We start from the raw sequence: 19,156 nt of genomic DNA, 5'->3' as shown, positions 1-19,156 counted from the left end.
ATGCAAGAGCTTGATATGCTATTTTGTACCTTGGTATGTTGGGAAAACTTGCTTCAGATGGCTGGATAATTACCTCCGTCATATAAAATTTGGTTGTTTCTGTAAACAAAAAGAGAATAAATTAAAAAGCTTCCCAATGCACTGATATCATGGACATACTGACCCTAAATTATGACCTTCCAAACTAATTTTTGTGACTAGTCAACATACTGATAAAACTGGATTTCAATAAATATTTTCCAAAAGTACTAAGTTTTTTTTTTTTGTTTTTGTTTTGGTTTTGGTTTTGGTTTTGGTTTTGGTTTTAAAGCACTTCATTTTTGTACTAGATAACTTCAAACTTCTGGTCCCCAGGACTCTGTTCAGAATCTGTACCAATAAGACTTTACACAGGAGAAGTCAGGATGTCAAAGTCTTGGCTCAAAATTAAGATCTCTGTTTATTCTATGGACTAGCTACAAATCAGAGAGTCCCTGAAGGAGACTTGCTAGCTAGGGTACCCCAAAGCACGGAATTGCAACAGTGACATTATCATCTACCTGGAATCTCACTGACTGGGTTCATACATAGTCTTCACCAAATCTATCTTTCTGTTTATTTTGTTGTTTATAAAAATAAATGGCAAACTAGACATTTGCTAAACATTAATATAAATACAACCACCTTGGATTGTTTAAAAATGCATTTAAAAGTTTAATCTCATTAGTAACAAAGGAAATGTAAAACAAAATTCTTTTTTATCATTCAACAAGATATTTTTAGATGGTAAGTGTATCATGGTGTGTATTTATTAGAAATGGACAGGCTTACACACATATTGCTATCAGAATTTAAAAAAAGATTGCTGTGAGGTCCCCTAGGGAAATTCTTTAAATTATATGCATTGCTTAACATTATAAGCAATTTATCTTAAAGAAAATTTGTAAAATACTTGCCAAATTACAAAGATGATAATACCAGTGTAAACAGGGCAAAAACAAATTATAATCTCAAAGCTGAAGAAAGTTATTTAGGCAATAGCATTTCACACATAATTACAAAATTTAAGCAGGTCAAATTAAAACCAGAAGTAATGAAAATGGTGTTTTCTTAAAGATAATTTGACCACTTATTTTTTTTTTTTAACATGGCTTTTTTTTTCTTTTTTTTTTTTATTCGATATAATTTATTTACATTTCAAATGATTTCCCCTTTTTTGACCACTTATAATAATACCAAAAAGTAATTTTTTTACATTTCAATTGCTTGATATAAGACACAGAAAAAGGTAAAAAAAAATACAGTTGATAAAAACATGCAATGATTATTAAATGCTACTACGTGTCTAGAAACATGAACATACATTTTCTTTCCCTTTTGTCAATTTCACCTTACTATTTTGAGGTCTTTCTGTCACATATAGAACTGAGTCATTTAATGTCACACAGTGACCCTTTTAGGTCTTGGCTGTTGGTCATCATTAATTCCAGAGCCCCTAAGCAGGTTGGTTTCACGTGGCGGGTACCCACAACCACACTCTGTCAATCTTTCTTGGGCTTTCTGGGGTCATTTTCTTCTATCTGGGAACAGGTAGAATTTCTCTTAATAGGAAGCAGCCAGCAGCACACCGCCCGCTCTGTCTGCTTCTTTGTCGGGGGTACTTTCCGTTGCTCTGAAGTCCTGGGGTTAACAGGTCTTTCTTTGTGCACACTGACAATCCCATTTCCTCTCTTCAAATCTCCATTACGGCTGCTTCTTTGAAGGGGATCTGTCATTTTTTTCCCTTGGTTGCTTTTAAGATATTTTTTTTTCTCTGCTTTTCACGCTGCAGCATTACTTTGATGCACATAGACACAGATTTCTTTTTATTTATCTTACTCGGGCCTCGCCGAGTTGGAATTCATTGTTGCCTCTTGAATCTGTAGATTGTCCTTCATCATTTCTTAGAACTCTCAGCGACTCTTTGTTCAAACTCAACCCAAGCAGCATCCTCTTTCCACAAAAAAAAAAAAATGTGTAATTAAACACACAGCGGATCGCCTCGCTCCACTTTTCCGCCCATACCCCATACGTTACCTTTGTGCTTCAGTGTGCAGGGTTAAAGACGCTTCTTATCCCCCCTCTGCTTATAATTCTCGATTTAACTTGAATCTAGTCCCCTGGCAACAGCCCCCTGAACTGCTAGTGTCAATTATAAAACAGTCCAGCTTTAGAGGGTCTGTAACGGAGCTTTCCCAGACACACTTACTGGTATATTCATTTCGTGTCCAGCCACCTGCAGATCTGTCTTTTACACTATTAAATATGCAAAGCGTGTCTTACCGTTTATATACGACATTAAAATTCCAACAAGAAGTGTATTTCCAACTGCTAGCTCTTTGGGATAGTTCTTGTTAACGCTGTGATGAATAAGAAATGTCCCCTCAGGCTCATGTTGAAGGCCAGAGGCCCGGCTGTTAGCAGTATTCTGAGAAGTTATGGAGAGTTTAGGCGGGCCCTAACTGGAGGAGGTAGCTTTGCAGGGTGGTCCTGGGAGGCTGTGTCTGTATCTTAGTCCCAAGTCCCAATATTAGCTATGAGTTAAGCAGCCTCTTCCACCCAAAGATGCTGTGAGAGTGTTTAGTCTCTCTCCAGGTCCACACGAAGCAGAGACAAGGACTAAGGTGTCTGAAACCAGGAGGCAGAATAAATTGTTTCTCTACACTCTTCTCAGGTGTTTTGATCACAGCTGTGGAAAACCACGATGGGGGTTTGGGGAGGGGTGATCCTAGTTAACATATATGCTTAGTTAGCTCTAGTTGAACAACAAACATTGTACTTGAAAATTACATGAGTGTTTTACAAGGAAGGCTTTGCTTCCAAAGGTGAGAGGGCTCTGACTTTGACAGCATCTCCTGACGTTTCTAGCTCCCAGTAGACAACACTAAGTTAAATAACTGAAGTTCCCACAGTGGCTAAGACTGATCAACCCACCTCTACTTTCCACACCTTGCTGGGAGGGGCAGCCTTTAGAAGCTCAGCTTTCTGTGGAGACAATGTTCTCTGTTCTGTGTAGGATTTCATTCCTGTCTGTACTTTCCAAAGAAATCAAAGCAAACCTTACGGAGATCTGGTGCCTTGCTGGGGAGGTGTGCCTGGTTCTTTGGTGACTTTGCTTTGGTGGCAATTCCCTCATATGCACTTCACATCCCATACCCTTTCCTCCTTCCTGTGTGCTCTCCTAGACCCTGCCCTAGCATCCTGCACTTCAGCCTGAAGAACTCAGCCTATTGGGGTTTTACAGATCTACTTTTAATATTTTCTTTCCATGTGTTTATCCAGGGACATTTCTATTTTCTCTGTAATTCAGAAGACTAATTTTTACTGAATTGACTACCGTTGGGTGACGTTTTCCCGACAGCACTTTGTGTGTCTTTCTTTGATGTCACTTGGAGGTCACCGGTTTTCTGAGACGTTCTCCTTAGTTGTAAAGTTACGAAGTTTTTGGTTTTTCCTCTGTACTTTGATCCTGTCTGAGTCGCTGTCTTTTGGCAAGTTTACACCATCTGGGGTTCAATTAAATTCGTTTCATAAATATTATTATCTTACACCACCATGTTTCTCTCGGATTTTCAAAGTTGTGTTATGACATCTTTTTCTCCACCCATTCTGAGACTCCAATTTACCTGTGTGTTGAAACCTTGATAGTCTCCTGTGTTGAAAGTCTACGTTTCTGTTGATTTGTTTCAGTCATTTCTCCTCTGTGTCCTTTTGACTGGCTATTTTTAATCAATCTAGAAATTCAATACTTTTTTTTTAAAATCTTCTATCTTCTCAAATCTGTGCTTTGGATCATCTATTATTTTTTCTTTTCAGACACTATAGCTTTCAATTCTAAATGTATCTATTTGTTCTTTCTCTGAAATTTGACATTCAAAATTATTCAAAGATTTTTTAAATTCTCTATTATTCATTATAGTTATTTTAACAGATTAGCTTCCAAATCTATACCTATATTCAGCATCTGTAAGCCTTATTTTTCTTGAGTATAGGTCACTCTTTTCTACTATGAAGATCTAATAATTTTCCATGTGTCAACTGTGGACTTTTGTTTTATTCTTCATTTATCCCTATAGCTCTTAAGTTAACTGGTTTGAACTTACATTGTAAAACAGTGTATCTACAATGTAGTCACTAACTCTGCTTACTTCCTAAAAATATGTTTTATATTTGTGTGTGTGTGTGTGTGTGTGTGTGCACGCACACACATATATATGTGAGGGTCATATATGTGAGGGTTTTCATTCTCTCCAACCACTATTTGTATTCAGGAAACTGAACCCAGGCTCCTCAGGCTTCTGTTACCCACGGAGCCATCTTGCCAACCCTCTGTTTAGTTTTACAATGTTCATCCAACTTCCTGAAGAATATCCACTGCACCTGATTATGTTAACTCCCCACAAGTATTTGGGAATAGGTTCCCCTTGAATACTGAAAGCCAGGAATGTGTTTTACAAAATCTGCCTTCTGTGGCCATATAAGTCTCCAGAGGAAGAAGACAACCAGTGGTCCCGCCTTGCTATGATTTCTATGAACTGGAACTAGCAAGGCAGGATAACCCTGAAGGTGCAGTACCTCTGTGGTCACCAAATGCTCTCTAGTTGGAGTTAAGGCCCATTCAAAAAGAAGAAAACCATTTCTGGTCCTGGAAACCATGCCAACTACCCAGGGCTAGTAAAACCATAGCATTGGAGGAGAATTTACAAGCACTACATATTAAACCAGCATAATCCCTAAATATATCCCAAATATTTGTCCTTATACTCACAGATAAGTGTAGTTCTCACACATCATCCAGGAAATGTGCCTTTATAAGCCTTAATTTTTCAAAACTGTTACCTAAAGGGCCATTTTCACGCTCAGGCAAAGGTGGGGCGGGGGGATATGTTCAGGAGTATCTTTACGGTGCATGCTTCCTTCTCTGCTTGCTCAGACAAAGTAACTACCAGTAAGATTACAATGATGAAACAAATGCTCTCTGCTTTCCCTAAATACAGAGCTTAAGTTAAATCTTCTAATTATATTGAAAATGATGATTCACCACCGATGAAATTACAGTATGTTGTGCTCTTCAGATATTTTAAACACCATTTCAGTTACCAAAGGTTTCACTGTTATGTTTTAAAGTAGTATAGCAGAGAGTTTCTGGAAAGTATAACACTACTGAGAAAGAGAAGAGGACATCAAGCCATGGGTCAGTAAAGGCACTTCCCTGCAAATTCAGCGCCCTGATTTTGAGCCCTGGAAATTGTATGTGGGTGGAAGGCGTGAACCAGCTCCCCAGCGTTGTCTTCTGACCCCCACATTCCCTTGGGCATATGCACTTACAAACAATATGTTAAGTAAACAAAACAAACAAACAAACTAGGAGGGAGGCTAGAGAGATGGCCCAGTGGTTAAGAGGACCCAAATTCAATTCCCAGCACCTACATCAGGGCTTGCAACCACCTGTAATTCCAGTTCCAGGGAATTGGATGCCTTCTTTTGACTTCTGCAGGCACTAGGCATGCATGTGATGGACATGCATGTACGTAGGCAAAATACTCACGCACATACAATAAAATTTAAAATGTATGAAAAGTTTATTTCAACTTTTCATAAAGACTACAGAACAAAGTATAAAACCCAGAATGTGTTTCCTAGTATCTCGACAAGCCCCCTCCCACTTCCAATGCCAAAGCAGGGCCCTGAGACAGACAGCACTCAAGAAAAGCACCCTTTCCATCTCTGGGCACTAACGTTTTAGACTGGAGAACTGTGTTAAGAAAAAGGCTCCACCCTTCCTTAACATTGGAACTAAGGAGGAACTCTATACACTGCAAAGAGACCGTGGGACACTGGAGACAACTCACAGCTTCTCAGTGCTAAGTAGCACTTGTAAAGGTCAGAATGTACAAACATGTCGGCACACTGGGTGAAACATGAGGTAGGTTCTATGCTTTCAACCATCAATTATATCAAATAAGTTAATGATGTGCCTTTCCCACGCACTGACTATAAAGTCTGCTTGGCTTTTAAGTCAGAGGGAGTTATTCCAGCCGAGTGTTGTGAGATTCCTACCTGATGATACGCTCTCTCCCAACATTACCTTGCAACGCTTACAAATGACTTTGGTATTTGCTTTTGGTTCCTGTAGAAGAGAAAAATGTCATTTAAATGTCATTCAACTTTTCTTAAAAGGAATATATAATTTTAACATAGTCCCCAGGGTATGAATTGAACTTTACATCCTACTCTGCCCTCGAGTAAATACTAGGAATACATTTAGCTTGTATGCATAATTCACAGACAGAGATCACTTTTCTCCTGTCCAGACAGAATAATACATAGATTGACTTTTACAACCCTAGCCACTTCTTGACAATCCTAGCATTGCCGAATAATCTGAACAAGCACTTCATACTTCTAAAGAACTGGCAGATGGATGGGTGACAAAGGCAATGGTCGATGGCTTACCCTAACTCAGAGTGCACAGAATACATAACGCTTAGAGTTTTAACTCATACACTGACTCTGAGTCCAGTTTAATTTATGTAAAAGCAACCTACGAATCATAGCCACCCATAATTCAAAGTTAAAAATACCTAAGCTGTTCATGTAATTCTATTTATTCCATTTAAGATATGCACTGTCACTGTAGAGATTGGTAGTGAGAAAAATTCCTGAAACACTCTCAAACTTCAAAACTCCAAATTCTGTAGGACTGTGCGTCAACGTCAGCATTCTTCTAATCATTAGAGTGTATTCTTTGAGACCCAGTAGTTCCTCATTAAAGTCCCATAGTGATCTTCATGCACACACACAACACGATGTGGTAGATGTCAGAGAACGTTTATGAAGCCGGGGCTACACAGCAAGTTCCAGATTACCTTGGGTAACACAATGAAACCTTGATAAAAATAAAATAAAAACTCAATTGAAAAATGGAGAGGCTAGAGAGGTGGCTCAGTGGCTAAGAGCATTGGTTGTTCTTCCAGAGAACCTCAGTTTGATTCCCAGTAGCCACGTGGCACTGTACAACCATCTGATCTCAGGGAATCCAATGTCTGCTTCTGGCTTCCATGGATACAAATTCAATGGCCTTCTACCTCAGTGAAGTTTCTAGAAGTCCAGTCATGTGGAACATACAGAAATATTCCTTCAAAGGTAAAGGATAAATTTTTGTGCCTGGACCCTGCCACTACCAAGAAAGAAGCATAATGCTTAGTGGGTCTATATGGATTCTGGAGACAGTACATTCCTGACTTAGGTGTGTTATTCTAGCCCATACACCGAGACTCAAAAGTTTCTAGCTTTGAGTGGAGCCTAAAACAGGAGAAGGACTTTTAACCACTGCAGGCCACTGTGCAGACTGCTCTACCATTTGGTGATCCAGCAGATCCAATGGTACCTGAAGTATCAATGGCAGATAGGGATGCTGGGTGGAGCCTTTGGCAGCCCGTATGAGTGAGTCACCAAAGACACCTTTGGGACCCAGGAGAAAGGTGCTTCCATCATCTACAGACAAGTATTCTCCCTTTGAAAGACAGCTCTTGGCCTGTTACTGGGCCTTAGTGGAAAAAGATTTGACAATGTGCCAACATCTTACCATGTGACCTCAGCTGCCCATCATGAGCTGCGTATTATCTGACCCACCATGTCAGAAAGTAGGATGTGCACAGCAGCAATCTGTTATCAAATGGATTTGGCATACACATGATTGGGCCCGAGCGGGCCCTGAAGGCGCAAGCAAGATACATGAAGAAGTTAAAAAACAAATACATGTCTTGGGGATGGAAAGATGGTTCAGTGATTAAGAGAACCGGTTTCTATTTGAAAAGACCTGGATGGATCCAATTGTCAGCACCCACATGGTGGCTACCAAACATGCATAACTCCTCTATCCTCTACTACGCACTGCACGCACTGGCTAAACAGACATCCGTACAGGCAAAACACCATACACATAAAACACAAATGAAGGAAAATGATAATAATAGAAAAAATGCATATCTTACATCAGTTCAAGGCTTGTGGAAAGCAACTGTACACGTCTTGTTGGGTTCTCTGTGACTCATTCCTTCACCCAGCTTTAAATGCACCATTAGTAGAAACCCACAGATGCCCAATGGCTGCTTTCCGCAAGGTCTCCTGAGGTGAGCATCTTCAATAATTCAAAACCTATACATTTTTCTCTAGCTTCAGAACTTACCCAGCTTCCCCGATCCTTCTCTATGACTCCCAGCTAATGAAAGTACCAAATATAATCTCTTCAAGCCTGCTCATGCTGGCCCTGGCACTAACCAGGCACAGTCCCCAAGCAAAGCCCACAGGTAGTGCCATGTCTAGCTGTTAGTCACCTTAAACCCAGCACAACACAGAGAACAGGTACTCAGTCTTGCCACATCAGATAACTGGACAAAGTCATTCCCATCAGAAGCAGCAGAACCCCACCCTGAACTGAAGGAAGTGCCAAACTGTTCATGCCCAGAAAGGAGAGAGCTTACAAAGCCAGACAGCTCACTCTTAAAGGCCGAGATCTCCAGGCTCGGGCTAAGAGTCAAAATACCCATCCAGCCTCAAATTGGTATTAAAGCTATTTGTTTTTAAAGGATGCCATGTTGTATAAGTAGAATGTAAATAAAGGGTTTTACTGGAACACTGAAGCTAGAAAGGATTTTATTTAACTCAGACCGGAAAATGGGATTGTGTGTGTAAGAGTGTGTGTGCCCATGGAAACCAGAGGAGGGTGCTGAATTCCCTGGAGAAGTTGTAAGCTGCCTGGCTAGGATCTAAACTTGGGTCATCTGCAAAATGCGTTCTTAAGACTCATTTCTCTTCTGAGTTCGAGGCTAGCCTGGTCTACAGAGAGAGTTCCAGGACAGCCAGGGCTACATAAAGAAGCCCTGTCTCAAAAAAAAAAAAAAAAAAAAAAAGTCATTTCTCTGGCCACTGTTTTAACTTTCAATAAATATATCTTTTTGTTTATTTTTTTTAAAAAAAAGATTGTAACTTTATAAGAAATGAACAATCAGAATTCATCAATAAAAAGCAAATCACCCCAATCAAATATGTGGATTTTGATTCAAATAAACCTACTAAGAATATTCTGAAAACAATTAATATGACTTGTATATGGCCTGATTTTATTAGGCATGACAATGCTAGTTGTAATATTTTTAAATCCCCACTTTCAGACCTACGCATATACTAAAACACATAGGGAAAAATGATATAATACTATAACTTGCTTTAACCACTTGAGCAAGAGAAAAGGGGACAAATGAGGCATGCGTGGTAATTACGATAACCAGTGTATTATGCAGACATGGATTCCACAAAAGAAATTCCTCAAACCCAAAAATTATTAAATCAGTGCCCCAAAATGCAAAAGACAAAATCAGTCTTGGCCGTACTTTCCAGTAGCAATCACTCTAAATTCAATTTTGCTTCTTTTAAAAAATAAAATGAAGTGTGACTGTATTGCCTAAGTCTTTGTTGTTTTTACAAGATGAGGTTTTATTATGCCCCTCAGGCTGGCTTTGAACTCCTGAAGTCACACATCCTCCTATCTGGGCCTCTCTCCAGTGTAGCTAGGACCGCAGGCATAGCAACTCTCATGCCTAGCTTATGTTTCCTAAATTTTGAATCATATGACTCTTACGGAAGATTGAGGTCTACCTTTAATATCTTATTATAAGATGTAAAATATTCAATATGTTGGGATGCCCAGAAAATAACATTAGAAATGAGAAGTGAATCACAACACTGGCTTCAGCAGAGGGCTTTTGAAAATAGAAAACACATACCGCTGCATTAATGAGGCACAAATACAATACTGTAAATACAAGAATGTATGGAGTGGTGAGAGTCTGTGAGGCTCTGTGTGCACTGCTCACACACTCCAACCTTCTTAATTAAAATAGTCTAGCATGTTGATTGTGTTTAAATACAAGCTCTACTTTGCAAGGCATTTTCTCTCTAGCTAAGCTTCAAGAAAATAATAAAACAAAGTTGTGTAATGAATCCGCCTAACACTGTGGGAATGCTCAGAACAAACCTCAAAGAAAGAGACTGTTGAGGACTAATTAAATCAATATATCTGAGAGATGGCGGCCGTGCTCCGAGAGCTGGATTAGCATCCTGTCCGGGTTCTTATTTTCTTTTGTGTTGTTTCAGTTCCTAAGGACCCTTGATATTGTCTCGCATTCGTACACACACACAGAAAGGAAATGTTTCCCAAGAGATACCATTAGAATGTTGTGTCGCCATGTGACATTTCCAAACCCGGCTGGATGGCTCGGCCGGGTGATATGAGGAATAGGTTCTCGATAGCACAGAGCTGCAGGCTTGCTCCCACAGGAGCCGTGAGAGCAGTGTTTAAGCAGTGGCTCCAAATTTATGTTACTATTTTGGTCACAGGCACTCTTTCAACTGCGACAATATGCAATTAAAGTGAAACTTCCATCCAGACCAACTTGAAAACAATCTTGTCAACAGCACCTTGTCATGACAGCAACTTCCCACAGTCCCCGAACAGTGAAGACTGTAACATCTACATATAAGAATCCTCCTTTAAAATACTAAGTACAGGACTACCGTTTACCAGGACAAGAAATTCTTTAAAAGGGTCTAATATAAGTGACAAGTGAAGAGTGCGGGATATATTTTGTCACAGTTTATCCAAAAAGAAAAACTCTGTTTCTCTTCCTAATTCTTTCCCTGTTGTTTTTCCACTCACGCCTTCCAATACTTTGTAAGTAGGTGGCTTAGTTATAAAAATGAAAACGTGTGGACACAAATTATCTAAATTTAGATGAAAATATACATTTAAGCCTATGACATTGATCTATATTCTAATCATTCATCTGTTAAAAAGACAGAGTGCTTAAGTACTTTACAGTGAGTCAGACAAACAGATTTCTTTGTATAGCAAGGTGGGGCACTGAGAACCTGTGACTGACAGCAATCTGGGTATAGGACACCTTCCCTTCATCTTCTTCACCATGTTTTCTAAGCTAGCTTGTGGTCTCCAGCTGTGCAGCCACCGCATGCTGCAGCTTTTATTGCAAGTAAATTAACTAAGTTCTAACTAAAATGAAAATGCAATGCTTCTGTTCCTGCCAGTAAGGACCACCATTGAAACAAAAGCTGTCCTGCAATGATTTTCTTGATGTTTCAAATTATATCTCTACTGACTGGCCATCTGGGCAAGAACTCCTTACAAGGACCAAACCAACACCTGTTGATATTTTCTTAAAGAGGGAAAAAAAAATCTTATTTTGGGGGTGAGAGGAAACTGTGTTCTCCTTAAAACAAACTACATACGGAGAACCTGTGACCTCGATCTGCTAAGCACCAGTGTAGACCTCATAGCTTAGCTTGCCCGGCTCACCTGTTCCTTTTTCTTTTTTTCTGATGATACCAGCTTTTCCAACATCAGTGAAAGCCAAACACACCTGGGTCTAATTGCAAAGTGGATATCCTGAGCTAATACTCCTGCATTTTTACTAAGACTTTTGAGATTAAAATGCACAGATTACAGTGCCCGGAAAGCAGGGCACTTGGTGTAGGAAATGATAGCACTCCAAAATCCATTCAGGGATGCTCTCCCAGACCCTGCCGGCTGCTTGGGTTTAAAACTTTTCCTTTATCCAAAGAGCTGGAGAAAGGAAGCAGTTAAAATAACGAATTTGGGCTTTTTAATAACAAGCTCTTCAACAAACCCTGAATTAAAAGCAGGGAAATTGGTATCTAAATCAACCTCTTAAGTTTATATATATACATATATATATATGTATATATACATATATATATACATATTTTTTTTAACCAATTTAAGACTTTAGTTCAACTCTTACCTGCTCCAAATCTCTTCTCAAATTCACTAAGAAGAAAGAGTCCCCAAGAAAACAGTCATTTTCTCGTGGGTGAAGAGGCCTATTAGCAAAGGGGTCGGGGTGACAGCACCACTCTCCAACTAGAGCGTTCCAGTTCTCACTGGGCAGTGGGAGCACCCTGAGGAGCTTCCTAGTGGAGAGAAGAAAACAGCATCTTTTTTCACTGTAAAAAAGGCAACGTTTTCTTAATTAAATCAGCATGAAAGATGAAAGGAGCTCATTAGCCACACACTTGCAATGTCAATTTTCCCCCAATTATGAAATAATATATGCTCGGGATAGACCATGTTTTACAAAATGCAAACAGGCAGAAAGAAGACAGCAGTCTTCCTTTGCTCCCCACTCAAAACTCAGTCACTCTAAAGTGACAGAGACTTAGTAACCATCCTTTCCATGAGCAGTATATGTACACAAGAAGGACCTATGTCCTGAGACACTGCATGCAGGCATGCTGCTCTGTGCCCTGACAAGACATAGTCTGACACTGCATGCATGCCTGAGAGACATGTTCCCCAAGAAGATACACACAGACACTGCATGCATGCATGGCAGGCCTGTGCCCTGAGAAGACACCCCCAGATATCACATACACACATGGGAGGCCTGTGTCTTCAGAAGACACACACAGATATCGCATACACACATGGGAGGCCTGTGTCTTCAGAAGACACACACAGAAATTGCATGCATGTGATAACTTGATAACAAAGGTTATCAGCTGATGGTGATAACCTTGATATTTTGCTTCAGGTCACACCTATTGTTCCTCTCACTAGTAAAATACAAATAAATCAGTATATATTTAGAAGACCAGAGTTAACATATTTAATATATGAGTGTATCATTTTCCTTAGCCCAATATTTTTATTCTTTCCCCCTCTTGCCATATTAGTCATTTTTCTTAGATTCTCCCAATCATCTGTGAGGATCAAAAAATAGCAATGACAGACTGAAAGAGTTAGGCCATTTAATTTGTAACTCTACAGGACAGGACTGTGACTAGGAATGCTAACTCAAACCCTGGGGACATCCCTGGCATCGTTCTGACTGCAGAGCCTAGGAAGGTACCACAGGTGATTCTATCAACACACATTTCTGCTATGAGACAGGTAACATGCTGGTCTGGTATCTGACACCCAAGCATATACATACAGTCTCTTCCTTTTGAAGGCACTCTAGTAGGAAGTATAGACGGCACTCAGCAAGTGAAGGCATTCGTAAGAGAGCTTACAATAGAGTAACGAGGTGGAGGGAGACAGTGCAGACCCCACTGAATATGTGGAGAAAGCTTCAGGTCCCTTCTCAACCACACATTCCCATGGAAACACAGAATCCACACTTTACTTTTAAGAGATTCAGAGTACTCCCAAACCAGTCCGTGAATACAGGGTGGATAGACAGAGAGGACTAGAGACATACTCCCGCTTATCAACTTTAGAGAATAGGTAACATCTGAGATGGCCTCTGAAGGATAATAAAACTGGAGTTCCCCAGGCAATGAAAGGAATTTAGGGCACTGGAAGAAACAACATAAAGGCAGGCACTACTCTTTATCTTTGTGCTGTATTCCTGCTGTTTGACACACTTCTTAAGTATTTCCCGAAGTAGTAAATCTTAGGAAGTCTGACATGTGAGGCTCCTGGCTGGATCTGTTGCATCCTGGGGGGGTACAAAGATTAACAAACCTTTTCTCCTTACTGCCGGAGTACCTGACCTTTGGAATAACCACCTAGCTTCGTTACCCTGGAAACCAGGTATGATCCTGGGCATTACATGTATTGCTAGGCAACACTGATTACAGTAAAAAAAAAAAAAAAAAAAAAAAAAACGATCCATGATTGGTAAATTGCATCTTACTAGGAAGATCTACAAATGAGCTGCAGGCATCTGGTAAGGATGCATGCTTGGAAGTCCCTGAATGCTGTCACCCTGGTAAGACCTTAAAAGACACAAAGGATTGTGATGAAACATTGTCAGATTAGGGTAGGAGACACTTCTCAGCCAGTGCAGCAGCTGCGCCTCCCTGATGTGGCTCTGTCCCTGGAACAATGTCACACAAGGAGACAAGGGTCCCCCAACGAGCATGTGAACGATCCCTCACATGGACTGCAGCAGAGCCCACGCAAGAGAGGAATTCTTGGAGTTGCCCAGCCAGCAATGAATGTGCCCTGTAGTAATCTTGAGTGCACTTGTAGAAAGAAACACTGAATAAGACCCGTGGTGGCACCGCATACATCTTACCATCTTTAATGCTTAAGACACTTTGTGAGATAAAAAGAACAATGTTCTTGTCACAGAGGAGGGAGATGGGGCTTCAGGGTATGAAATAATCTTCACAAGTCCAACAGACTTAGAGACGAAGCCTGAGGCAAGAGTCTTTACCCGGGTCTTTCTGGCTCTAAAACAACTCTTTCCCTTGGGATACATTCACCTCCCTGGCAACACAGGGCAGTAGTAAAGGCTGACCAGTCGAATGACCACACCTTCTCCGGAGAGTTACTTGCTTGGAAAGAACAGGACTTGGTCCTAAGGATAAGTAGGAGCATCCCAGAGTTTTAAGAAGGGAAGTGAGAACAGGGTTAGGCCATACACAGCTTCCTGGATCTTCTCCATAAAGACTCTCAGTCTCCTGACATTGCGCCTCCAGGCCCTGCGTGCAGAACCTCAATGCAATGCTTAAAGACAGAACGTCAAAGAACCACGCATGATCGGAGAAATGAAAGCTCACAAAGACCAGGGAGAGTTGTTACACAGTAACACAAGACAAGAGATCTCAAAGGAAACCTGACCCCACAGAGATGAATAAAGACTGTAATGTATCCTTTAAGCATGTACAGAAGACATCAGAAAGAAGGACGTAATTCACAACTCATTGCAAAATAAAAGGATTTTACAGTAGAAACGATTTTTTTTTCTGATGTTTTAGGGGGAGGAATGAAACCTTCGAAATTAAAAGATGTGTTTAAATCACAGCCTTACTGAAAATATATCTCCTAAAAGAAAAAAAACACTAAAAAGTTTTTTTTTTTGTTGCTGTCATCTACTTTCTAAAAAGTAGTCAAAATAAAACATATACCTTTATTATTTTTTTTTTATTTAAGGTAGCTTAGCAAAAATCTGTTGGAAAGAAAGGAAGAGAAACAGTAACTTAGGCTTTCCTCTAGACCTAAAATTCTGTGAGAAACGACACATATGTACAATAAATTAAAGATTGCTACTTATTTTTGATGCACTTGAAGCTTAAACTTTTGGAAAATAATGACATGTGACAAATAACTTTAACCAAAGCAATCTGATGAAGTTTTGACACTTAAACATTTGTGGAAAGAAATATCCCTTAACCTTGAAGTCAGTTTCTCATCAGTGGCAATACCACAGCACTTTTGATGGGTTGGATTATAACCAACTGAATATTAAAGGCCTCAAGAAAAATATCAAATATTAAAGCCCAAAATATGAATACCAGAACTTAAGTAAATTTAGGTAGCATTATCTAGCGAGCAGGCCAACCAGCTTTATAAGACTAGCTTTGCATTCTAATCTTTGTCTATTTATACCATGATTAATCTATAATATATGATCATATTCCTCAGTATGCAATGATGCCAATAGGACGGTTTATAGAACATGTTGTCTGGGGGGAGGAGAGCAGGATGACGGGGACTGAACATGAGTTGTACATGCAAATCATGTGTTCCATAATGTATCTACAGTGTGACTCTATTTTTGTAATCTATTTGCTCCTGTTATGAACAAGTGATCATATGCACAAGGCTATTCCCAGCTACGATTCGAGCTGATCTGCCAAAGGACTCCCACAAGCAGTTGGACACTGTGACATCTGTTTCCACAAAGCCCATCCCACTGTGTCCTAGAGTTCAGTGTGGCTCCATGAGCTCGGGGTTGACACCAAGCATCACCAGTGTGGGGGACGACAGGAGGGTGATGCTTGGTGTCAGGAGGGACAATGTCATAGACAATGTGGGTGGAAAAGTCTGTTGGCCGCTGATGTCATTCTAATCTGACATGAGCATATTTCTAGGAGGTTTAATGAAATCCAAACACAATGACCTCTGGTTGTTTGTTACACTATCTACAAAAAAAAAAAAAAAAAGGAAGAAGAAGAAAAGAAAAAAGAGAAGAAAAATGTATCAGTTGTTGCCTGATAGAATGAATTGTTTGGTCTTAACAAGAATATAGTCAAAAATGCACAGATTCAGACAAATTTTGTAGAAAAAAGATTGGACTAAAGGAATTATAAATTGAGGAACTGTCTTGTTAAAAAGGTACCCTGGTGCGGAGAATTAGCCATTAATGAGTCTTTCCAACTTAATGTCTTCCTACCTTCTGCACTTTCCTTGAAAAAAGAACCTTCCTCATTCAAAAGGAAAGAATAGAGCCTGCGTCAGCCTTGAGCTGGGATACTTATGAATCATACGGGCCCAAAGCATAAGCTCTTGAATTTCATTGACCAGGACTTTCATGCTAATGGAACTCTCAAAGGATTCTTTAACCCGACTTCTTCTTTTCACAGATAAAGGATATATAATGCCCCCCAAAATGAAAGTAACTTATTACCGGAAGAAGGCCTAAGCTTGAGAGATGCAGCAAAGTTCAGAGCATTCCTCTCTCACAGAGGACGTGAGCTCAGCTCCCCGCACCCACACCGTACAACCAACCACCTATAACTCCAACTCCAGGAGCTCTGACAGCCGCTTCTGGGCGCTATAGGCAATTGCGCTCACAGCTGCACATAGATACCCACACATAGATACACGCGTGCACATTATAAAAATAAAAAAAGTTTCCAAGAAAGCGGCCACTAACCCTATCTACCTTCCTGAGAACGCCGAATACGATTCACTGATATTGATGAGAACGGACCTAAGGTTTCTGGAAACACACCTTGCCTCGTTTTCTTTTCAAGAAGCACCAGCGTGGTCCTTGCCAATCACACAGAGCTGGTTGCTAAGGGGAAAGAGCAGAGCTCTGGGATTGGTTTCAAGAGTCAAGTGTGAGACCCAAGAGCAGAAACTGAGGCAGCCCATCCAAAGTAGTGGGGTGTGCTATCCAAGAGGGAGACGAATGCAAACCTTGAGACACTTCAGATCCGTGCTGCTGGGCACACACTCGCAGGTTAGACACACAGGTGTGCTGCGCGAGGGTGAGGAGGAGGCCTGCACTCCAAATCTTACTCTGACTGCTACAGGTATGTGAGCCACCATCCCCAACCCCAAAGAGACATTAGACTAGATCATTTGCTGGTTTACTAATAAAAGACCATCTAGTTTACTAATTTAAAAAAAAAAAAAAAGAAAACAATCCGGAAAGGGAAGAAGGAATCAATAAAACCAATTAAAAAGCTCTTTGAGCATTTACTCTGTTATATATGTTACACTGCTTAGCTCTCTTGGTAAGTTTGGAAAATATGAAGTATTAGAAGGCTTTGGCTAGAAGAAGCTGGTACAAACAGATCCTCTCGGGCCTCTCAGTGAAAAAATCGAAGTTCACATCCGTCTTCCATTCTCAAGTGGGGAGGAATGCCACACCCCCTGACAGTCAAGGAGAAAGACGGCTGTCTTTCACCATCAGCCCCAGACCCACCCCAGTCTCAGTTGTAGAATCACAGTCAGGCCTGACACAAAGCAGAAGGTCCCGGTCCTGGATAGGAGAGACAGGCACTCTAGTGAGGCCTCCCAACAGCATCCCTTCCCCACGAAGCACAAACACCAGGAGTAGTAAAACAGCATTTTCCCTCCTGTCATAGCGCCAACCAAGAACGTAACTGTTCCTGCCATGACTTCCGGATCACTGCATGTGGCAAGGGATGAGAGGTTTCAGAAACTTCATCTGAGAATTAAACCAGAGGCCAGACCAGACTGAGAGAAGGCCGGGATGCACAGAGATCTCTTAGCTCTTTCCGAAGCCGGTCTGCCTCCGGTGCAGACCCAGGGCAACTTCCTCTCTGCTGCTCTAATGTGTAACCTCCTTAAATCTTGACGGTGCATTTGTGCCAGCTCAACTAGTTGGAACCCTGCCGAGATCAGGAGGCTGGCGGGAAGCCAAAATAAATACACCTAACTTTACTCTATGCCACCCAGCAACATTCACTAAGAATACACTTTTTCTCCGCCTGATGCTGGGGGGGTACAGGTAAGAATGGTGATTACAGCACTAGCTACTAGCGAATGGTGAACGTTTACCCCACACCAAGCACGGCTACAGCCACTTGAATCATCAGACCCTATCAACAGCACTGTGAGGTAAGTCCTACTGTTAGTTACATTTTCTCAATAAGGACATTGTGGAAGGCGATGATTAAATAGTTTATCCAAGACCGCTGGGATAGTGAATGGTGGATGGACACTCAGTCGTGCCACTGCTGACTACCTCTCCGCTATACAATCAAGAGAGGAGGAACAAAGGGTGTGGAGGTCGGTGTGGCTATTCCTATTCCTCAAGCCCAGTGTGTGCACACAGGCAAAGGAATCTCAGGAGCGTACCTAATGCAACCCAGGAGGGAAACTAGGCTTGCTGCGTCATGCGCCACAAGGCAAGCAAATGCTATGTCAGCTGAGCTAGCAGGTGGTGACTAATCAGGGAGGAAGAGAGGGTGGAGTAGCATTCAGGAATGGGAGTTGCTTTCAGGAAAGGGGGTAGCCTTCAGATTGGGGATATCCTGTAAAGATAGGATACAGAAAACCTGGCAAAGCTATGGAACACACACTCATGACCAGGCCTGTGGGATACTTGTGAGCTTGGCAAGTAGGGAGGAGGCTAAAGGAGAGGCAGAAACGGGAGGGGGTACTGGGGAGCTGCTCCAGTATGCAAGCACTCCATCCACTCCATCCAGGAAGAACAGCTAGGGTTTAGAAGACCTATTCACACGGAGGTCGGGAGTGCACAGGGCAGAACCAGAAGGCTGAGCAGGCAGGAGGCTACTGGCTAAGTGTCATTAGGTGAGGACACAGTAGGCAGAGGAAGGTGACTTCAGCTCTAAAGGCAATCAAAGTCCACAATGGCTGATGACTCTGAATGGGGAGCAGAAGACGTCTACCAGGTAAAGGTTTGGCATTATAGCACAAGGACATTGAAAGAGAAGCAGACTTTAGAAAGGAAGCATCACTTGCTTGTCCCAGGCACCTAACTTATAAAAGCCATCAAAGGACACTGAATTCTTCCTTTAAATACTGCTAACAGGAATAATGTGTTCCTCCGTCTTCCACATGAGTCACTAGAAGCTGAAAATTCAGAGGAAG

The 19,156-nt window shown here is 41.1% G+C and overlaps 1 protein-coding gene across 2 annotated transcripts in view; it reads right to left on the bottom strand.

The window, feature by feature from the left end:
* Window positions 1–19,156, bottom strand: part of Ube3d (ubiquitin protein ligase E3D) — a 150,689-nt gene that overhangs the window by 120,152 nt on the left and 11,381 nt on the right. For both annotated transcript variants that reach the window (XM_052187714.1, XM_052187713.1), the window contains 3 exons: window positions 11,859–12,027; window positions 6,079–6,148; window positions 30–99 (listed from right to left, as the gene is read on the bottom strand). In XM_052187714.1, coding sequence (XP_052043674.1) covers window positions 30–99; window positions 6,079–6,148; window positions 11,859–12,027 — 309 coding nt within the window. The remainder of the gene's footprint in view (window positions 1–29; window positions 100–6,078; window positions 6,149–11,858; window positions 12,028–19,156) is intronic.

Source organism: Apodemus sylvaticus, chromosome 7, assembly GCF_947179515.1.
Source record: "Apodemus sylvaticus chromosome 7, mApoSyl1.1, whole genome shotgun sequence".
Taxonomy (NCBI): Eukaryota; Metazoa; Chordata; class Mammalia; order Rodentia; family Muridae; genus Apodemus; species Apodemus sylvaticus.
The sequence above is the reverse complement of the archived record's forward strand: the minus strand, read 5'-3'. Positions and strand labels throughout refer to the sequence as shown.